Genomic DNA, 24595 nt, shown 5'->3' with positions numbered 1-24595 from the left:
CCGATCAGAAACCAAGTGGCTGAGCGCTCACACGAGAAATTCTCACGCTTCGCTTTAGCGATCGATGTCCGTCTCAGTGCTCAGACCCCCACCGACTTAATGTTTAGTTACCCTTTAAGCATTTAAAAGGACATGCTAAGAGTTGTGCTTGTACATGTCAATGAGGAGGAAGAAGAGGAGCATAAACTTGCAGCTTTAAAGAGATTTTGGTCCTTAAAAAGTTATTTTTTTCCATTTCACTTGTAATATTTAAGTACAGTATTTTTAAAGGGCAGCCCTATGGTTAGTAGTGTATCCTGGCAGTACTGGGATCATGGATTCAAATCTAACCTGAGGAATTGCCCATTATTTTAAGTATATACTAATAGTTTAAAGAGAGCCGGTGGCAGCAGACAAACCCCCTCACCTCCCTCTCTACCTGCACAGATAATGCACCATCACAAGTTTTCACCAGGGTTTCCCTTTAATTATCTACCATCAAAATGAGGCTAATACAAAAGGCCACATGCACATGGTCGTATTATGGCTCAGTGCAACACAAAGCTGGTCTATGGGGTCATACTGTACACTTCCGTGATTTCATACGCAGTCACACAGGTTTTTCATAGCTCGCTCTATGGAACGCTCCTAGGGTAGAATGCCTCTGTGATATGGCGCCGTACAGGAGGTACCTTATGGCGGCTCTTAAAGCTGCAGTGACTCAATGTGACAGCATTCTGGCTCTGTATACATGCGCCCGGCTTCTAGTGTTTATTAGTAATCCAGATTGTAAATTTAGCTGGGGTAAGGCTCTGTAGCGAGTACATACTCCATGAAGGGTAGTGGAATATGCCTGAGTCATGTCAATAATTGGAGATAGATAACATGTATGGTGATAATGACTTTTTTCATGGTTACCTGTATCTGGATGGATGGTAAATGCAGGCAGTGAGCCCTCTCTGTGCACAATCCCATATTTCACTTGTCCGTTCACCCCAGAGTCGGCATCTTTGGCTGCCACTTGAAGTACAAATGTTCCTGGGGGCTGGTTTTCCAAGACAGAGGCGTTCCTGCTATAATCTGCACACTGAATAGGATAAAAGTGATCTCAAGAGCGGAGTTTAAATTAGGCAAGTAATTTATACCATTGCATCTCTAGTGCTGATCCCATCATATACTGGGCCTGCCAGCAAAGAGTCTGGTTCTACTCTATGCAAGTAACAGCGACAAGGTTTGTATAATGTAAAATGTGACGCACCTGATAAAAAATGGGCTTATTATTATTAATATCATCCACTCGGATCATGACAGTGGTCGTGCTAGTGAGGCTGCGAGGACCCCCAGAGGAATTATCATCTGTGGCCGTCACATATAGCACATACTCCGTCCCATGAAGCCGTGGAAGGGGGGTTGAGCCTAGACGGATGAGACCTGTTGAGACAATAATGGGTTTATCATGAACATGTATTATACCCAGCCTTCAAGGAAAATTATCTAATTCTTAAAAGGTCTTTATTTTTTCCCAAAAATTCTTAATTTGGTCCTGAAACGGAGCGCTTATAATGAGGAGAATGGTCTTACCATAATAACAAAAACACACGTCCTTGACAGCTGCCAGCGAGTGCTCTATGACACTGATTGATTTTAGGCAGGTGATGGTGGGTTCAATCAATAAGTATGTTCAGAAGCTCGGTTCACACAAATCTCGAAGGCTGTAAACACCGTAGTGTCTGGCTCTGGAAGCCATGATTACCTTTCTGAGGATCAATAAGAAAGTTTCCCTCTCCGTTTCCTCCTGATATTTCATACGTGACTTGATCTCCATCGGGATCGAACGCTTGCACTGTGGCTACCAGGGTATTGGAGGCTGCATCCTCCGATACAAATGTTCGATATCTGAAGAGAGAGACCATAGCGCATGTAGCCATATTGCAGGGTTCGCGTTCATGCATACAGTGCTTGATATTCTGTGTTCATTTAGCTACATGCTGCACATCAGCTTTTCCCAATGTTCGTGATACTTTGTAACACACTATGTTCCCACCTCATTAGAGGTCGCCTTGTCGTGGCAGGTGGGCTCACACAATTTGATCAGAATGCGCGCGAAGAACCTCCCTATTGTAAGTAGATTTAGCAGTAATGCATATTCATTTATATTTAGTGGCTTAGGTGGTATTAGTGTTCGCAGTGTGCTGTCGCCATTCTCTTGTGTACACTATGTTATATGTTACTATGACACTTGGCCAGCTATAGAGTCATAAATTATTTGCACAAACACTAGTAACAGGTCAGATTATTTGCTCTCCTATGACACACTTATTATGCCCAGATAGGCAGAAAGCGATTTGGCTTCTTGGGCTAACAAATTCAGTACAGATGGCAATTGTCCTTATGAGGCAATGCAAAAATGTAGGTATGTGGAAAAATATCTATGGTCTTATTTGCTAGATGATCAATTAAAAAACTACAAAGGAATTATTTGCACAGGTAAAAAAACGTTAGTGAGACTTGTTGTAAAATGACAGCTGAAATCTCCTTCCATCATTCTTTCCGCTGGTGGGAATCTCTCTGTACACAGCGCTTAGGCTTCATGCACACGACCATGCCCGTAATTACAATGCGTAATTATGGGCACGGCCAGCCGCGGACAGCCGGACGTTTTTACGAACCGTGCTCCCATTATAAAGTATAGGAGCGCGGTCCGTAAAAAATAAAAAAATAGGACAGGTTTTTACGGCACGGACACCCTCCCGAAGACATACGGGAAGGTGTCCATCGGCCATAGAAATGAATGAGCCCATAAATATGGTCCGTAATTACGGGCGATTTTACGGTCGTGTGCATGGGGCCTTACTCTTTTTCAGTTCTTTCCATGATAGTGGTTTTCTATACTCCAATACCTTGTGTTTCCATACAGTCCCCAAGACAAGCGTTACTCACCTGTCCCCGATCCAGCAATGATCTCCAGCTTGTGGCCAAAGCTTCCCCTTCCTCAAGACCGCATGAAGTTGCTGAAGAAACCGGCACGCTCAGATGACGTTCGGTCTGGCGGGCTATTTGAAAAGGGATCCAGCCATTGCCTATAGATTAAACGGTTCAGGGCCGCGCTATTTTAAGCCTTCAGGACCAGACAACGTTTAGCCATTTTTAGCACGCTTTAAACGGCTATAACTTTTTTATTTGTTTGGCTAGCGACGTGATTATTGCGATGTTTTTTTCCGTAGACTATGCAGGTTTCTGTTTTTATAATTTTTATACACATCCTTTTTGCTATTTTAGAATTTCTAGGCTTAAAGTTTGAAAATTATAGTCAAAAAAATGCTTTTTTACATTTTAGCTATTTTTTTCTGGTAATATAGTTTTACCCTAAAATAGACCTTTTATTTGTGATCGTCATTGTGTACCGTAAATTTTGATATATTACATGCCTATTTTACGGTAATTGGGTCAAAGCTAGCGTTACAACAATGATTAGTGGGTGTGGCACTTTTTTTGGGGTGGGTATTTTATGTGTATTTATTATTAAAAAATGTTGCACTTTAGTTTACGTTTATTTTTTTATTATTATGGTCTGTCCCTCAAAAGGTCAGAAAAGGACTTTATTTTTTTCTTCTTTTACACCATGTTTTTCCACTGTAACTGGGGCTGCACAGGGGCTTCCTCTATTTATATACACAGCGCTCATTGAGCTCCGTGTAGAAGAGATCAGAGAAAATAGAAGCAACGAAAGCTGCTTCTATCATCTCCTCAGGGTCCCCGGGAGTCACTGACAGCCAGAGACCCGACATTCAGCTGCTCGATCGCTCGGCAGCAAGCTAAATCCCGCGCTGTAAATAGTATATGGCGCAGGTTTTAAGGACTCCGACCACCAGATGTATAAAAAAAGACGGTGGTCGGGAACCAGTTAATTAAGGTCATTTGTTTCACCTAGTTGTGTTGGATCCGGACTCTTGACCTTAGACTTTACTCTGGATTTTGCCTTCTTCTTACACCTTTTGATTTGTTGCTTGGTACTTTTAGTCCGACCTGGTTTTAAGACTAACTTTTCTATTTTCCTCTTGAGATCGTTTTTCGACACTCCCCTGTTCATGAGCCTTTTCGCTATACTGTCTAGGTGCTTGTTTATTCGTTTTTTTGCTTTACAGTGTCAGAATAACAATTAGTTGGAAAAAGGAAAAAAAACAAAAACAGGTCAGTGGTCTAACTTGGACAACCCCTTTTAGTTAGAAAGGTCCACTGACAAAAAGTTGATCAAATTGATCAGTTGAAAAACTGTAGAGAAATATGCCATCGAGTGATATTTTTCCCTATAGCACCACCACAGGAGAAATAAGGAATTACACCAGTTCTTATTTTAAATCAATAGGCTGTCCTCATATTGCATGTATTTGCCAGGTCCTTTGTAGCTGCTCTCAACTCATAATGTATGAGGGTGCTGAATGGAAGGCCCTTCTATTAATTCAGAAAATCCAAACAGGGTATTTGAAAATGGGTTTTCTAAACCAGACATCCCCTTTCAAACCTTAAAACCCAGTAACATAAAACGACAGAGATCCCACTTTTGTCCGGATCTTTTAAAGCAAACAAAAAGATTGGAGCCGGCCGAAAAAATTGTAAAAGTGCGAAAAAAATATAATCAAAAAACTATTTAAAGATGGCATTTATATTGAAAATTATAATATCGCTTGGACGGACTTAATAATAAAAAAAATGATTGTAATGTAAATTATATGGCAATCCAGCACAGACTATCCTTTATGGCCTCCAAATACACAAAGAGCCTCTCTTACCTCAAGTCTGGAGAAATTATTTTCTCTTTCTTCATGTCACATTTATGTCTGTTTCAATAAAAAAAAAATGGAATCCGGTTTCCCCTTGAATATTACAGTTGATGAATATAAAAATATATTGCAAAAAAAAGAATTAAACTGCAATTGACATGAAAGCCTGTAGGAATCAAGAACTTTACCAACGGTCATGGTAAGTAGACGTCCGCTCTGTCTGCGCCGCAGCGCTGCAAATCGAAAGAGACTGGGAAATATATATATATATTTATTTGTGAGAGTCTCATTTAATGCTCTAGATTAGGGGATGGGAACACTGATTTTGTTCAGCCACTCAACAATAAATTACAGCCCCGAGGCCACTGTCTTAGCCTAGAGTCTAACGAGCAAATCGATTCCAGCTCTGACAGTTTTAAAGCCGTAAAACGAAGAAGAACAGAGAGATGGGAGGTTTGAACATTGCACGGAGAGGTCTCTGAAGACGCAGGATTTTAAGAAAAAATAGGCCACCATTGTATCTATAGCAAACAGTGTACGGTTCCGCTGACAGAAAGCTGCAGGGGTGATGGGAAGGGGGCAGGGGGGGGTATGGAATGGAAAAGACAGAAATCTGTGCGTTAATCGAGGGGAAAAATAAGAACTTAAAGGCACAAAACGGAAGATCTTAAGCTACTAAGAGGGACGGAGGACCGGGTAATGTTCATTGTAGGGACAAGAAAATCAGTATAGTAAACTTCTGATCATATGACATGTTCGGATCCGGTGTGATGGTAAGTTTCCGGACTATTGGACGTTTTTAAAATCCAATTAAAATGCAGGATTTTGGATTAACGGAGTAGCGGTGTACCCGACAATCTGTCACTAGTCAAAGCCGGCCACTCCAAAGGGGAACCCATTGGAATGGTTTATTAGGGAGTCCTTCAGACTGTTTGCTATGCAACCGCCTGTCTGAATATGTCCCGACAAATGCTTAACAAACACCACCAGCAGGTGACATGTACAGATGTCCACCCACTTAACACTTCGAACCCAGCACCTCAGAAAAAGCAAGATGGCTGCCAATTCCAGTGCTGGAGTAAGGATATCTAGGTTAGCAAAGGGTTTTTATTGTTTTTTTTATATAAAGAATGCTCATTATTAAAATTATTGTTTATAGATAACAACATTTTAAGGTTAAAGGGTATATGCACTTTTACAACGGTTTTGCTATTGCTGTAATCCATCGAATATAAAAATGAAGCATCTTTATGAATAGTCTTGATTAAAAAATATCAGTAGTTTTGTGCATACAGCTTCTATGCAGACATATCTCCTTGGTAACAGACTACAAACAAACCTGGTGTGTAGTCTGATCCTGCAGTCTTTTGTTACTTAGTCAATATTGCCTCCTTCTCTTGCTAACTTACAGACAGTAAAATATGAGGCAGATGGAAGAACAATACAAGCATATGAGGTGAAGAAAGAAAATACAAAAAAAATGAAAAAGGTTGTACATTGTTATACCACCATTTAATTGTATACGAATAGAACTAGTCTAAAAAAAAATACAAATAGTAAATACAGTACATCAGATTACTTCAGTATCAGAGAAAGATCTGTGCAGACACTGAATAAGCAGGGAAAACTGATTTTTAGCTCGGACATCTACAGAATTATGACTATGCATTCCTGATGAAAGTTGCAACACGCGCGTCTCAGTGCGAAGGCTTCATGCACACGGCCGTGCCCGTAATTACGACCCATATTTATGGGCGCGGGCAGCTGGACGTTTTTACGGGCCGTGCTCCCATTATAAAGTTTAGGAGCATGGTCCGTAAAATAAAAAAAATAGGACATGTCCTATTTTTTGGGGCCAGTTTCTACGGCAAGCATACCCTCCCGTAGACATACGGGAAGGTGTCCGTCGGCCATAGAAATGAATCGGCCCGTAATTATGGGCGATTTCACGGTCGTGTGCATGGGGCCTAAAGGAGTACTTTTTCCTACTTCCCGATTATGTCCACATCAGACAATTCATTAATTATTATTATTATATTGATATTTATTGGAATGTTGCTGTGTCTATATACGAAACCAGCATCACCTTTATGCAAAGTAGATTCATTTATGACGTCTCTGGCACTTTATTGTACTGAAGGTGCTAGGGATCTAATATATTTGGATATCTTGGGTGGAAATTATTGCATATACTGGCATCCTATTGACCATATTTTAAGCATCTTTTGAGGTTACTTTTGCGTTTTTGAACATAATCCATGGGGTATAAAATTTCCTATTATTTTAATTGACTTAATTAGGAAAATACTTTATATATGATAAAAAAAAGTCTGGATTTTGTACGTATTAGTATTATCAATATAGCTCTGGAGTAACAGGCTGTAACTCGGGATCAGTACAGAATAATTGTTGTAATGTGTGTACATAGTGACTCCACCAGCAGAATAGTGAGTGCAGCTCTGGAGTATAATACAGGATGTAACTCATGATCAGTACAGGATAAGTAATGTAATGTATGTACACAGTGACTCCACCAGCAGAATAGTGAGTGCAGCTCTGGAGTATGATACAGGATGTAACTCATGATCAGTACAGGATAAGTAATGTAATGTATGTACACAGTGACTCTACCAGCAGAATAGTGAGTGCAGCTCTGGAGTATAATACAGGATGTAACTCAGGATCAGTGCAGGATAAGTAATGTAATGTATGTACACAGTGACCACCAGCAGAATAGTGAGTACAGCTCTGGAGTATAATACAGGATATAACTCAGGATCAGTATACAGTGACTCCACCAGCAGAATAGTGAGTACAGCTCTGGAGTATAATGCAAGCTGTAACTCAGGGTCAGTACAGGATAAGTAGTGTAATGTATGTACACAATGATTCCACCAGCAGAATAGTGAGTACAGCTCTGGAGTATAATACAGGATATAACTCCGGATCAGTACAGGATAAGTAATGTAATGTATGTACACAGTGACTCCACCATCAGAATAGTGAGTGCAGCTCTGGAGTATAATGCAGGCTGTACCTCAGGATCAGCAACGCAGATACAAAAGTAACTAAACATTTTATGCAAATTAATTCTTCATAAAAAAACGGTGTCCAAATGTGAACATTTAATCATTTGAGCCAATGACTGCATTAATCACATATTTACTAAGGTGGAAAAATAAGGTTCATCAAGCTCAACCTGTTATTTATTGCAAAGGTTTTGGATCAATTTTCATCTTTTCCCCCTGATATAGACCCATCAATACATTATGGAGCTTCATTTTAGCTTATAGTTTCCTTTGAGATTCTCTTTTAGTTTTCTATATTTTTAGATTCTAGTCTCCATCCATTCTCTATTTTCAGGCTTAGTGTTTGAGAGGCAGTGACTCTGATCAATACTTTACAGCAGAGGTGAAGAATGAAAATACCATAATCAATACCTGAACTGGCCAATTATTCCCCCACTTATACTGCAATTGTAATTTAAAGAGCATTTTCACGTAAAACACATTGAACGCAATCAGCATCCATGTATAAAACCCATCATAAAGCCTGAGCTATAGGGCGATCTCCAGTCGTGTGATCATGCTACCGACATGCTCAGCAATCACTATCCGGTTTATTATAATACATTTTAGTCTACGGTACACCCACGTTCATGGTTATCAAGGAGGGTAGCGAGCGGTCCTGTATTCAACTCAGTTGTTGTCCGGTCACAGACTATAATTAGAAATCTCTTCTAATCTCATATGATTTCAGTGGTATGCATGCTCTATGTAATAATGGTTGCTTAACCAAGAAAATTTCTTGACTGGCCAATCAATTTGCAGGAATGTACCTCTCTTCTGGGCGACGGTTATCATTGCGACTAAAATGGCCTGTCTTACCGATACCTAGCTTTACACTTCCACAGCAACATAAATTCTATTAATTTTAGGGAATTGCTAAATGTCAAATTTTTCCCCGTTTTTAAAAACCATATTGAAAAAAATCTGAGTTAATAGAGGGAATCCTCTGTTACGGATTCTCATCTTTTGGCCAAAGTGCACAGCAGTTATAAAGAGCATCTCTCAATTTGGAGGACTTGTCCTGTCTGGCATTACGCTATTGATATGAATGGACACTGTGTAATGCTTCATTTCACCTGTGGAGGTGCTGCAGGAAAATTGAACACTTAATGTCAGCTTTCCCCACAGCCGAGAAGCTTTATGGCAGGTGAGAGCTAAACAGTTAACCCTTAGCGCTGCCAATAAACCGGTACATTTTTCGTTTTCGATAATGTATTTTAGTATCCGCATCACATTTTCTTTGACGGGAGGATATTAAATGAAAACTCAAAAATAAGATAGAATAGAGATTCCAATAGTAATTACGTACTACAGACAATGATTAGCAACAGAGGGGTGGCCTGTGGGTGACAACACCAGATCTCTACACACTTCTAGAGATTTGATGTTATGCCTCACATTGACTAGAAGTGCTGGTAGGGTTTAGGTTTCTGGCTGCCAGGTAAAGGAAGACGATGGTTAACCTAAGACCCAGGATCACCACATTGTGAGTTTATGGATGATATGGGTATTTATCTTCTTTAATAATGGGGTTTTAAAGGGGCTGTCAGCAGCAAGTGGTCAATATCATTGCAGCGCCACTGCAGGGGACATGAAGAATTACATGGTGCCCATTGAAATTAATGTGCAGTCCTTGTAATGAACAGACATGTTGGGTCCTCGAGAGTGAGACGCGCTCTTCATAGCCAAACTCTCATCTGGATTGATAATAATAGATCCCTTATGGTGGACCCCACTTTATTGACTCAGAGTTCTCCAATTGGGAAAATGGGTTTTCTAAATCCAACAACCCTTTTAAATCTCAAAAAACAAAAACAAATGGATAATTTCCTTTAACTTTTTAAAAATACGGTGCGAAAAGTGTTAATGTGTAGCGCTGGTGAATAAATTGATAAATAATGTTGAGTGCGCAGAAGAGAAAGGCTTAATTTTTAAAGCAGATGGCCATTATAGATAATGATAACCCCTACCGGTTAAATTACCGGAAAAAAAAAAAAAAGAAAAAAAAAAATCAATGCGAAAGACAAAAAGAGTTTACTGACATGGATTGGGAAAATTCTGGGGCTTCGTCGTTCACGTTGGTGGCCCGGATTCTGACCGTGGCTGTCCCCGTGTTTGGCGATTCCCCGTGGTCTATTGCCAAGATGACAAACTCATACAGATGACTGGGTCTCTCGTAATCCAAGCGCCCTGCTGGGCTAATAGTGCCCTGTGTGGATATGTTGAAATCAGGGCTGAGAGTGAAGTATGAAAACTCCCCGTTCACGCCGGAGTCACAGTCAGTGGCTGTCACTGATGAGAGAGGAAAAAAAGAGAAAATAATTACTTATACAGGAGGACAATTAGCACAAGTGATACATCAATACACCGTGTTATTAAAGGGAGAAAGGGACCGGTAGTTTAAAGCCAAGATAATTACGCCATTGTTATTGAGAACATACGAGCTGCCTGTAGTCACATCATTTCACGCCTTTGTTCTGGGTTCTTGCTAGTCGACATTTTATGATTCAAATGCTTAAAAGACTTTCTTTTTTAATTTTTTTATTTTTTTAAATATATCAAAAATGCGGCGCAGTTCCTCAGTTTTGCCATATTCGATGCAACAATCAATAAACCCACACTATATATGCCAGCAGGTCCCTGCCCTCAGGAGCTCATACTCTAAATTTTCCTATCTCATACACACACTGGGGGAAATTGACTAAGCAAATGCACCAGAAATCTGGCAGAAATTGCGCCCCCCAAAAAAGATATGGAGAACACGAGAAGTACATACAAACTCCATGTAGATGTTGCCTCTGGTCAGAGTCGAACCAAGTCAGACTACACTCCCTTGTTCTGACTGAATAGACAAACACTTTGGCAATGCATGGTAATGGAAAGACTCTTTTCTGTGACCATTTTAAGGGCTAGTTCACATGGAGTATTTTGGTGCGGTTTTGGGACGTGGAAACCGCATCAGGAACAGTGCCAAAAAACGCCAAAATCGCCTCTCATTGATCCCATTGCCTGCCCTTTCTTTGGGCGTTTCCGTCTCTGACTACCCATTGACACCAATAAGAGGCAGAAAAAGTGGTTTTCGCTGCGTTTTTTCAAAGGAAAAACGCGGCAAATGTTCTGCCAGCAGGTCAAAATCTGGCACAAAATTCCTGACGGAATTCTGAGGCGGATTTTTTCGCTTGCAAAAAAACCTCAGTGTGAACAGTGACTAAAAGGGGAGAAAAGAAACCCTTCCTTTGTCTATAGGCAGGGTACAGGGACCATAATCTACTCGGAAGTTGGCCATAGACACTACAGTAAATCCCGATGACCATATCTAGGGGCGGTTTATTTGAACTTCAGGTTTTTGGGGTGAAGATAATTCGGATGGGCTGAATGTTCCCTACAAGAAATAAACCCCCAGGAGTTATATACCACACTTCCGTCCGCCATAAAAATACTTGCAAGTTTAGCCAAGCTGGACGTGTCGGTTATTGAGGGCATTGCTAATTTTAACAGTCAACTGAAGGATCTTTCGGACATCCATCATTCGGACTGTCCCTTGCAAATCATAAATTCACAGCTCTTGACCTGCAATAGAAAATCTGTAACAAGGCGCCATAACATTGATGTGCCATTTATCTAATAGATGGACCTTTGGGTCCCTCAAGCATTAAGACAAGGGTTGGACTGGCCCACCACTAGTAGCTGGGGTATTTTTGGAGGGTGTGCAGTGGTAACAGCATAGTATATGTGCACTTGTTATATATAGCTGGACAATGGGCCCTCAGAAGAACTTTTAATAATTCCTTGGGATCAAGGTATAACCAGGTCAATGCCCCTTAACTTTGGTGCCCGGCTTCCATGGGATCTTTGAAAATCAATATTAAACACTGGTCTATGGGACAGTCATCATAAATCCCTATTCCTGATGCCAAAACCATGCAACACCAGCCTGGATCAACTACGCGGAGGATACAGCAGTACTTATACTTCGCAGCCGGGGTTCCAGCACAATTTATTGCACCTCAGCCATATAACGAGGATATACTAACCTTGCAGGAGAGAGGTTGCCACGGGCACAGTCTCAGGGACGCTGTCTCTGCTATAGATTGTCTGCTGAAATTCTGGGGTGCAATCATTTATGTCTATAATCACCACCACAACCTGCAAGACATTTCCATTAACCACGTAAGAGTTTCAGCCGAGCGCAATAAAACGGACACTAATATCTTGATATAAAAATGATTCAGTGTGCTCCCTCCTCTTGCGCTCAGAGTCATAAAATCCCCTTCCACATATCAGCATTATGCTTGGGTCATAAACTTGCCCTTTTAATACATATATAGTACATACCAGCGCCTGTATCCAGGGACAGCTCCCACATTTTACCTAAAGGATGCACCTTAAAAGTGAAACTTTAAAAACAATTTTCTAATAACGATGACAGCAGTGGTCTATATCTCCAGCTGTTGGGGAACTACAACTCTCAGCATGCACAGACAGTCGCAGACCACTGCTTTCCACCCATATTTGGAAAGGTTTTTGAAAGTTCTCAGCATTGGATAAACAGGGGTTAAAGTAAGGTTTTTTGGTTTTTTTGGGATATCCTTTCAGCCACCCTATTGAACGACACAATAGTGAGTTCCCTCTCACGACAAAATGGCAGATAACAGGAAACAATAGTTTAGTCAAGTAGTTTACTAACTTAAATTAGTGTCCTTTTTGGACCAGCTCACATTGCTATTGAATGGCATCACTGATGTAAAGTAGGGAAGAACAATTTTGCATGTACGTGCTAATATGAACTGCGCCTTAAAGTTCATGACTTACCATTGAACACAGCACATATAGAATGAATCTACATAAAACAGGTTTAATAACTTCGTAAACACATTATATAACCTGTATTGTACGGATTCAGAGATACAGCCTTTACATTCAGAGCTGACATCTCCAAGCATTTCCTGCTTGTTCAGTGTCTGCGTAGAGCTTGATCTTTACACCAGGCGCAGTACAGTCATCTAATGTAGGAGAAATTACCTGCTCCCCTGCATTACAGGATGTGTCTATCCACAAGCGTACTTATTATTTCCAACAGCAACAAGCTCTGGAGTGTAATACAGGATATAACTCAGGATCAGTAATGTAATGTATGTACACAGTGACTCCCCCAGCAGAATAGTGAGTGAAGCTCTGGAGTATAATATAAGATGTAACTCAGGATCAGTACAGGATAAGTAATGTAAAGTATGTACACAGTAACTCCACCAGCAGAATAGAGAGTGCAGCTCTGGAGTATAATACAGGATGTAACTCAGGATCAGTACAGGATAAGTAATGTAATGTATTACACCGTGACTCCACCAGCAGAATAGTGAGTGCAGCTCTGGAGTATAATACAGGATATAACTCAGGATCAGTACAGGATTAGTAATATCATGTATGTACACAGTGACTCCATCAGCAGAATAGCGAGTGCAGCTCTGGAGTATAATACAGGATGTAACTCTGGATCTTTACAGGATATGTATTGTAATGTAATGTATGTAAACAGTGACTTCACTTGAAGAATAGTAAGTGCAGCTCTGGAGTAATGTTAAAATCAATACAGGTTCTAGAAAATAAGATTGACCAGAATGCAATCAACTGAATTGCAATCAATACGTAATATATTGTCTGTACACAGTGACTCTACCAGCAGACTAGTGAGTGCAGCTCTAGAGTATAATACAGGCTGTAACTCAGGATCAGTACAGGATAAGTAATGTATGTACACAGTGACTCCACCAGCAGAATAGTGAGTGCAGCTCTGGAGTATAATACAGGATGTAACTCAGGATCAGTACAGGATAAGTAATGTAATGTATGCACACAAGGATTCCATTAGCAGAATAGTGAGTGAAGCTGTGGAGTATATTGCCGGATGTAACTCAGGCTCAGTACAGGATAAGTAATGTAATGTATGTACACAGTGAGTGCAGCTCTGGAGTATAATACAGGATGTAACTCAGGATCAGTACAGGAGAAGTAATGTAATGTATGTACACAGTGACTCCACCAGCAGAATAGTGAGTGCAGCTCTGGAGTATAATACAGGATGTAACTCAGGATCAGTACAGGATAAGTAATGTAATGTATGTACACAGTGACTCCACCAGCAGAATAGTGAGTGCAGCTCTGGAGTATAATACAGGAGGTAACTCAGGATCAGTACAGGATAAGTAATGTAATGTACGTACACAAGGGTTCCATTAACAGAATAAAAAGCTTAACATGAAGCTCCTGGGCCCCAATGCAAAATCTGTAATGGTCCCCGCCTGCCATATGCCATTTATAATACTGGTATCTTCTGATGTAGCAGTGGACCTTCTGGACCCCTAAGGCACCAGTGCCTCTGCACCAACTATAGTAACACTCCTGAGCAGAATAATGATTGAAGCTCTGAAGTATAATACAGCCTGCAACTTAGGATCAGTGCAGAATAAATAATGCAATGTAATTACAGCTACTCAACTTATTATATAACACCCCTCCCATCCAAGAATTCTAATGCAATTGACCTGGTTCCAAACAGATGTGCGCATAGTAAAAGTAAATATGACGTAATAAAAAAAGACTTCTGACCAACATTAAAATATTGTGAAAGTTTACCTCCACTGAGCTGCTCAGCGGCCACGAGTCTTCACTTGCTCTCACCAGTAACAGAAACTGGCTGGGTTCAGTTTCAAAGTCCACACTTCGAGTCAACATGATATCCCCACTTATTTGGTGAATACTAAATAAATTGTGTGGGTTGCTGACCAAGCTGTAGCTTAAAGGGCGATTCTGATGAGACGTCGCTGACACCGCCAAAAGTCTAAAACATAGAAAATGTGGCTTAGAAGAAATTTTGTAATTAGAAATGCAAACAATAAAATTGAATAGGATTACTGCCTTGAATATGTTAATGAGGTGTTCATGAGGAATCATATACAGTATCTGACCAGTGCCAGGCAATGTATATGGACATTAAAGGATCAGTTCAAGTCAAATGTAAAAATGCAACTTCTTGTTATGGCTTGTATTCTAGTCCAGAGCGAAAGCATTTTAATAGCTATATTCTTGTGCCTTGGAAACAATGGAATAGTTCTTCTATATAGGAGTAGTATTATAGTAGTTATATTCTTGTATATAGAAGGCAGTATTATAGTAGTTATATTCTTGTATATAGAGGCAGTATTATAGTAGTTATATTCTTGTATATAGAAGGCAGTATTATAGTAGTTATATTCTTGTATATAGGAGCAGTATTATAGTAGTTATATTCTTGTATATAGGAGCAGTATTATAGTAGTTATATTCTTGTATATAGAAGGCAGTATTATAGTAGTTATATTCTTGTATATAGGAGCAGTATTATAGTAGTTATATTCTTGTATATAGGAGCACTAATATAGTAGTTATATTCTTGTATATAGGAGCAGTATTATAATAGTTATATTCCTGTATATAGGGGGCAGTATTATAGTAGTTATATTCCTGTATAGAGGAGCAGTATTATAGTAGTTATATTCTTGTATATAGGAGCAGTATTATAGTAGTTATATTCTTGTATATAGGAGCAGTATTATAATAGTTATATTCCTGTATATAGGGGGCAGTATTATAGTAGTTATATTCCTGTATAGAGGAGCAGTATTATAGTAGTTATATTCTTGTATATAGGAGCAGTATTATAGTAGTTATATTCTTGTATATAGGGGCAGTATTATAGTAGTTATATTCTTGTATATAGGAGGCAGTATTATAGTAGTTATATTCTTCTATATAGGAGTAGTATTATAGTAGTTATATTCTTGTATATAGGGGGCAGTATTATAGTAGTTATATTCTTGTATATAGGGGCAGTATTATAGAAGTTATATTCTTGTATATAGGAGCAGTATTATAGTAGTTCTATTCTTGTATATAGGAGCAGTATTATAGTAGTTATATTCTTGTATATAGGGAGCAGTATTATAGTAGTTATATTCTTGTATATAGGGGCAGTATTATAGTAGTTATATTCTAGTATATAGGGGGCAGTATTATAGTAGTTATATTCTTGTATATAGGGAGCAGTATTATAGTAGTTATATTCTTGTATATAGGAGCAGTATTATAGTAGTTATATTCTTGTATATAGGGGCAGTATTATAGTAGTTATATTCTTGTATATAGGGGCAGTATTATAGTAGTTATATTCTAGTATATAGGGGCAGTATTATAGTAGTTATATTCTTGTATATAGGGGGCAGTATTATAGCAGTTATATTCTTGTATATAGGGAGCAGTATTATAGCAGTTATATTCTTGTATATAGGAGCAGTATTATAGTAGTTATATTCTTGTATATAGAAGTATTATAGTAGTTCTATTCTTGTATATAGGAGCAGTATTATAGCAGTTATATTCTTGTATATAGGGGGCAGTATTATAGCAGTTATATTCTTGTATATAGGGGGTAGTATTATAGTAGTTATATTCTTGTATATAGGAGCAGTATTATAGTAGTTATATTCTTGTATATAGGAGGCAGTATTATAGTAGTTATATTCTTCTATATAGGAGTAGTATTATAGTAGTTATATTCTTGTATATAGGAGCAGTATTATAGTAGTTATATTCTTGTATATAGGGGCAGTATTATAGTAGTTATATTCTTGTATATAGGGGCAGTATTATAGTAGTTATATTCTAGTATATAGGGGGCAGTATTATAGTAGTTATATTCTTGTATATAGGGGGCAGTATTATAGTAGTTATATTCTTGTATATAGGAGCAGTAATATAGTAGTTATATTCTTGTATATAGGAGCAGTATTATAATAGTTATATTCCTGTATATAGGGGGCAGTATTATAGTAGTTATATTCCTGTATAGAGGAGCAGTATTATAGTAGTTATATTCTTGTATATAGGAGCAGTATTACAGTAGTTATATTCTTGTATATAGGGAGCAGTATTATAGTAGTTATATTCTTGTATATAGGGGCAGTATTATAGTAGTTATATTCTTGTATGTAGGAGGCAGTATTATGGTAGTTATATTCTTGTATATAGGGGGCAGTACTACAGTAGTTATATTCTTGTATATAGGGGGTAGTATTATAGTAGTTATATTCTTGTATATAGGAGCAGTATTATAGTAGTTATATTCTTGTATATAGGAGGCAGTATTATAGTAGTTATATTCTTCTATATAGGAGTAGTATTATAGTAGTTATATTCTTGTATATAGGGGGCAGTATTATAGTAGTTATATTCTTGTATATAGGGGGCAGTATTATAGTAGTTATATTCTTGTATATAGGGGGCAGTATTATATTAGTTATATTCTTGTATATAGGGGCAGTATTATAGTAGTTATATTCTTGTATATAGGAGCAGTATTATAGTAGTTATATTCTTGTATATAGGAGCAGTATTATAGTAGTTATATTCTTGTATATAGGGAGCAGTATTATAGTAGTTATATTCTTGTATATAGGGGCAGTATTATAGTAGTTATATTCTAGTATATAGGGGGCAGTATTATAGTAGTTATATTCTTGTATATAGGAGCAGTATTATAGTAGTTATATTCTTGTATATAGGGGCAGTATTATAGTAGTTATATTCTTGTATATAGGAGCAGTATTATAGTAGTTATATTCTTGTATATAGGAGAAGTATTATAGTGATTATATTCTTGTATATAGGGGGAAGTATTATAGTAGTTATATTCTTGTATATAGGGGAAGTATTATAGTAGTTATATTCTTGTATATAGGGAGAAGTATTATAGTAGTTATATTCTTGTATATAGGGGGCAGTATTATAGTAGTTATATTCTTGTATATAGGGGCAGTATTGTAGTTGTTATAGTCTTGTATATAGGAGCAGTATTATAGTAGTTATATTCTTGTAAATAGGGGCAATATTATAGTAGTTATATTCTTGTATATAGGGGGCAGTATTATAGTAGTTATATTCTTGTATATAGGGGCAGTATTATAGTAGTTATATTTTTGTATATAGGGGCAGTATTATAGTAATTATATTCTTGTATATAGGAGCAGTATTATAGTAGTTATATTCTTGTATATAGGGGGAAGTATTATAGTAGTTATATTCTTGTATATAGGGGGCAGTATTATAGTAGTTATATTCTTGTATATAGGGGGGCAGTATTATAGTAGTTATATTCTTGTACATAGGGACAGTATTAGGGTATGTTCACACAACCTATTTTCAGACGTAATTGCCTGAAAAGACGGCTCCAATACATCTGCAAACACCTGCCCATTGCTTGCAATGGGTTTTACGATGTTCTGTTCAGACGAGGTGTAATTTTACGCGTCACTGTCAAAAGACGGCGTGTAAAATTACGCCCGCGTCAAAGAAGTGTAGGACACTTCTTGGGACGTTTTTGGAGGCGTTTTTCATCGACTCCAATGAAAAACAGCTCCAATTATGTCCGTAAAAGATGCCGCGAAAAACGCGAGTACATGCAAAAACATCTGAAATTCAGGAGCTGTTTTTGCCTGAAAACAGCTCCGTAATTTCAGACGTATTTTGCGTTTGCGTGTGAACATACCTAATAGTAGTTATATTCTTGTACATAGGGGGCATTATTATAGTAGTTATAGTCTTGTATATAGGGGCAGTATAATAGTAATTATATATTTGGTGTTATAGGCGAGAATGAGAATGTGCAAATGGAGGGTAATATAGTAGTTATTTCTGTTGTACTAACTAATTAGGTTGTCAGAAGGACGGCTGAATGGACTTATTGGCCAAATTTTTTTTACTTTCCTCCCCTTACTCCCTTTTGACCAAGCATATATAGCCCATTGTTGGATTTAGAAAAGAACGTATTTCCCTGGTGACTCACACATGTCCCGCAGTTGTGTTCTCTGGAACATAAACCATATAAGAGACATTTTTGAACTGTGGGGGTCTTTCACCAGCAATCACCGACACCAGAACAGGGGAGCTTTGCATTCCAAGTATATCAGCTGCTTGCACAGTGAGCAGGTACTCTACACCTTCCTCCAGAACCTGTCCCGTGGTTTGTATCCAACCGGTACTTCTGTCCACTAGAAACTTTTTATCACCACCTGCATTAAAGGAATAAATGTTAATAGGCTGCACATAAAACCTCTAAAATTCTTAAAAAGGGGTTGAAACATCCTCATCTGGTGTTATGTAAATGAAGCTTCATTGTGTTATAATGCAAAAATTCTGCAACATTTCAATATTCAACAAACTTTAATAAATTAGTTACCATTATACACACACACACGAAGGGGTAAAAACAAGAAAGATACAACAGCGAACACAAAAACATTTCATTTGACGTGTGTTTTTTGTATGACAGTTAAATACATCACAAGCCCATATATAAATTAAGTTATTATTTTATTAGTATTTTTTAAAAATTAATGACAACAAATATGAAGTAATACGCTGCAGTCTTTGCAATAATAGGGTGCCACCGAGCATCCACATGGTGTTGTACCATCTATGGTTACTTCTGCAGTATTTGTTACATTAGTATCATGGTTACATTATTAAGATTCTAACCGTCATGTATTCATATATTTTACACAAGGATATGTCCCTTCACCTTCCAAAAGGAAGTACTCCACTTCTCCATTGATGCCTTCATCTTTATCAATGGCCTGTAATTTGTACACGTATGTCCCAGCTGCGACTGAAGGGGATACAGTTGCCAAGTAAGGATACGGCTGCATTGTCCACTGTGGGGATTCATCATTGACGTCGGTGACTGTGAGTTGTAGATGGATAAGATACCAACCTATGCCTGAAAAACAAAAATGGATTACATGTTTAATTGCTGGCAAGTAAAAGATAAGAGAATACCTGTATGTAATGCCACATGGCATCATATATAAAGCATTACAATGGAGATATTCTTGTCCCTAAGAGGCAGTATTATAGTAGTTATATTCTTGTATATAGGGGCAGTATTATATTAGTTATATTCTTGTATATAGGAGGCAGTATTATAGTAGTTATATTCTTGTATATAGGGGGGAGTATTATAGTAGTTATATTCTTGTATATAGGGAGCAGTATTATAGTAGTTATATTCTTGTATATAGGGGGCAGTATTATAGTAGTTATATTCCTGTATATAGGAAGCAGTATTATAGTAGTTATATTCTTGTATATAGGAGCAGTATTATAGTAGTTACATTCTTGTATATAGGAGCAGTATTATAGTAGTTATATTCTTGTATATAGCAGTATTATAGTAGTTATATTCTTGTATATAGGGGGCAGTATTATAGTAGTTATATTCTTGTATATAGGGGCAGTATTATATTAGTTATATTCTTGTATATAGGAGGCAGTATTATAGTAGTTATATTCTTGTATATAGGGGGCAGTATTATAGTAGTTATATTCTTGTAAATAGGGAGCAGTATTATAGTAGTTATATTCTTGTATATAGGGGGCAGTATTATAGTAGTTATATTCCTGTATATAGGAAGCAGTATTATAGTAGTTATATTCTTGTATATAGGAGCAGTATTATAATAGTTACATTCTTGTATATAGGAGCAGTATTATAGTAGTTATATTCTTGTATATAGCAGTATTATAGTAGTTATATTCTTGTATATAGGGGCAGTATTATAGTAGTTATATTCTTGTATATAGGGGCAGTATTATAGAAGTTATATTCCTGTATATAGGGGGCAGTATTATAGTAGTTATATTCTTGTATATAGGGGGCAGTATTATAGTAGTTGTATTCTTGTATATAGGGGCAGTATTATATTAGTTATATTCTTGTATATAGGAGGCAGTATTATAGTAGTTATATTCTTGTATATAGGGGGCAGTATTATAGTAGTTATATTCCTGTATATAGGAAGCAGTATTATAGTAGTTATATTCTTGTATATAGGAGCAGTATTATAGTAGTTATATTCTTGTATATAGGGGGCAGTATTATAGTAGTTATATTCTTGTATATAGGGGCAGTATTATAGTTGTTATATTCTTGTATATAGGAAAAGTATTATAGTAGTTATATTCTTGTATATAGGGGGCAGTATTATAGTAGTTATATTCTTGTATATAGGGGCAGTATTATAGTAGTTATATTCTTGTATATAGGAGGCAGTATTATAGTAGTTGTATTCTTGTATATAGGGAGCAGTATTATAGTAGTTATATTCTTGTATATAGAGGCAGTATTATAGTAGTTATATTCTTGTATATAGAGGCAGTATTATAGTCCTTATATTCTTGTATATAGGGGCAGTATTATAGTAGTTATATTCTTGTATATAGGGGGCAGTATTACAGTAGTTATATTCTTGTATATAGGGGCAGTATTATAGTAGTTATATTCTTGTATATAGGGGCAGTATTATAGTAGTTATATTCTTGTATATAGGGGCAGTATTATAGTAGTTATATTCTTGTATATAGGGGCAGTATTGTAGAAGTTATATTCCTGTATATAGGGGGCATTATCATAGTAGTTATATTCTTGTATATAGAGGCAGTATCATAGTAGTTATATTCCTGTATATAGGGGGCAGTATCATAGTAGTTATATTCTTGTATATAGAGGCAGTATCATAGTAGTTATATTCTTGTATATAGGGGGCAGTATTATAGTAGTTATATTCTTGTATATAGTGGGCAGTATTATAGTAGTTATATTCTTGTATATAGGGGGCAGTATTATAGTAGTTATATTCTTGTATATAGGGGGCAGTATTATAGTAGTTATATTCTTGTATATAGTAGGCAGTATTATAGTAGTTATATTCTTGTATATAGAGGCAGTATTATAGTAGTTATATTCTTGTATATAGGGGGCAGTATTATAGTAGTTATATTCTTGTATATAGGGGGCAGTATTATAGCAGTTATATTCCTGTATATAGGGGGCAGTATCATAGTAGTTATATTCTTGTATATAGAGGCAGTATCATAGTAGTTATATTCCTGTATATAGGGGGCAGTATTATAGTAGTTATATTCTTGTATATAGAGGCAGTATCATAGTAGTTATATTCTTGTATATAGGGGGCAGTATTATAGTAGTTATATTCTTGTATATAGTGGGCAGTATTATAGTAGTTATATTCTTGTATATAGGGGGCAGTATTATAGTAGTTATATTCTTGTATATAGGGGGCAGTATTATAGTAGTTATATTCTTGTATATAGTAGGCAGTATTATAGTAGTTATATTCTTGTATATAGAGGCAGTATTATAGTAGTTATATTCTTGTATATAGGGGGCAGTATTATAGTAGTTATATTCTTGTATATAGGGGGCAGTATTATAGCAGTTATATTCTTGTATATAGGGGGCAGTATTATAGTAGTTATATTCTTGTATATAGTAGGCAGTATTATAGTAGTTATATTCTTGTATATAGTAGGCAGTATTATAGTAGTTATATTCTTGTATATAGGAGCAGTATTATAGTAGTTATATTCTTGTATATAGCAGTATTATAGTAGTTATATTCTTGTATATAGGGGCAGTATTATAGTAGTTATATTCTTGTATATAGGGGCAGTATTATAGAAGTTATATTCCTGTATATAGGGGGCAGTATTATAGTAGTTATATTCTTGTATATAGGGGGCAGTATTATAGTAGTTATATTCTTGTATATAGGGGGCAGTATAATGGTAGTTATATTCTTGTATACAGGGGGCAGTATTATAGTAGTTATATTCTTGTATATAGCAGTATTATAGTAGTTATATTCTTGTATATAGGGGGCAGTATTATAGTAGTTCTATTCTTGTATAAGGGCAGTATCATAGTAGTTATATTCTTGTATATAGGGGCAGTTTTATAGTAGTTATATTCTTGTATATATGGGCAGTATTATAGTAGTTATATTCTTGTATATAGGGGCAGTATTATAGTAGTTATATTCTTGTATATAGGGAGCAGTATTATAGTTCTTATATTCTTGTCTATAGTGGGCCTAACCCCTTTTGTTAACCAGAATTTTGCTGGGAGTAGTTATCTTCCCCTTTTCCTTTTTGTAGCTATTAGAAGTGTAGGGGGGAGACACACAATATGAACACTTCCCATTGTAAAGATAACATTCAGAATTAAATGCAGTCAACAATTGTTTTAAAAAATATATTTTTAGACAAGATGATACTGTAGTTGCCTTTTAAATACATTCAATCTTTTAGTTTTTAAAATTGCATGTATCGGTTTACAATATCCATAGTCAAGTGCTTTCAAATAGATCAGTCCCCTTAAACAAACAGCTGCATGGTTTTGATGATCTTGAATGACCTCTAGAATAGATATTGGGTCATTTAGTCAAATACATGGAAAATATGTTTGCGTATTCCAGCGTTAGATGGGATTTGGGGTCTGATCGACGCAGAGTCTGAATAGGATCGATATTGTGTTTCAGATGCAGGATTTGCTGTCTTGCTGGAAATGATAGAAGTGACATTGGAGCCAAAACATAAAGTGACAGCTTTGTATATAAAATGTAGTCACACAGACAAGGCTGCACAGCTCCTGACAAGTGTTAAAGAGCCCCCCTCCCCCACAAACACACTCCGCAGATACTCTGCATTATTATGATTAGGGAATAGTGTGTGAGGAGATAGGACATTCCTTGGCATTTTGGGGTCATTTTATACAATCCAGAGAAATTCCAATATTTTGTACATGCGAGTGGCGTACGGGGACTTGGAACAACATAAGTGTAATTTGTTTATCTTAATCCTGCAGGAAAGGATAAAGAGAGACATTTTATGATTGACGTTTTAAGGTTAACCCTTTCATAAATTTTTCCATTAAGCTCTTAAAGGGGCCATTCACTTTGAAAATACATCAGAAATTTACTTCTGACAGGTGCTGTCCCTACTATAGAAGGACAGCGGCACCACCGATTGTTGTTTGCTGAAATCTCACTGGAATGGGTAAACCACGGAGAAGCCAAAATGTAGACATGGAGTAAAAAACTATTTGTATTAGAATGAGAGAAAAAGTTTTTTTAAATTTAAAAGATGGCAAAATGCTAAAATATAAAGATAGTTTTGTTTTATAATCTCGCCCATAGGGGCTGATATTGTAGCAATTATATTCTTGTATATAGGGGGCAGTATTATAATAGTTATATTCTTGTATATAGGAGCAGTATTATAGTAGTTATATTCTTGTACATAGGGGCAGTATTATAGTAGTTATATTCTTGTATATAGGGGTACAGTATTATAGTAGTTATATTCTTGTATATAGGAGCAGTATTATAGTAGTTGTATTCTTGTATATAGGGGGCAGTATTATAGTAGTTATATTCTTGTATATAGGAGCAGTATTATAGTAGTTATATTCTTGTATATAGGGAGCAGTATTATAGTAGTTATATTCTTGTATATAGGAGGCGGTATTATAGTAGTTATATTCTTGTATATAGGGGGCAGTATTATAGTAGTTATATTCTTGTATATAGGGGCAATATTATAGTAGTTATTTTCTTGTATATAGGGGGCAGTTTTATAGTAGTTATATTCTAGTATATAGGGGGCAGTATTATAGTAGTTATATTCTTGTATATAGGGGGCAGTATTATAGTAGTTGTATTCTTGTATATAGGGGCAGTATTATAGTAGTTATATTCTTGTATATAGGGGCAGTATTATAGTAGTTATATTCTTGTATATAGGGAGCAGTATTATAGTAGTTATATTCTTGTATATAGGGGGAAGTATTATAGTAGTTATATTCTTGTATATAGGGGC

The 24595-nt window shown here is 36.8% G+C and overlaps 1 protein-coding gene across 1 annotated transcript in view; it reads right to left on the bottom strand.

Moving 5' to 3' along the window:
* Positions 1–24595, bottom strand: part of LOC142660222 (neural-cadherin-like) — a 92427-nt gene that overhangs the window by 41182 nt on the left and 26650 nt on the right. Inside the window, exons 3-10 of the mRNA XM_075836805.1 lie at positions 19440–19637; positions 18705–18930; positions 14462–14666; positions 11863–11974; positions 9871–10120; positions 1733–1875; positions 1238–1410; positions 898–1066 (exon numbers count right to left, since the gene is read on the bottom strand). Coding sequence (XP_075692920.1) covers positions 898–1066; positions 1238–1410; positions 1733–1875; positions 9871–10120; positions 11863–11974; positions 14462–14666; positions 18705–18930; positions 19440–19637 — 1476 coding nt within the window. The remainder of the gene's footprint in view (positions 1–897; positions 1067–1237; positions 1411–1732; positions 1876–9870; positions 10121–11862; positions 11975–14461; positions 14667–18704; positions 18931–19439; positions 19638–24595) is intronic.

This window comes from Rhinoderma darwinii, chromosome 9, assembly GCF_050947455.1.
Source record: "Rhinoderma darwinii isolate aRhiDar2 chromosome 9, aRhiDar2.hap1, whole genome shotgun sequence".
NCBI lineage: Eukaryota > Metazoa > Chordata > Amphibia > Anura > Rhinodermatidae > Rhinoderma > Rhinoderma darwinii.
Note: the sequence above shows the minus strand (reverse complement) of the source record. Positions and strands in the feature narration are given on the sequence as shown.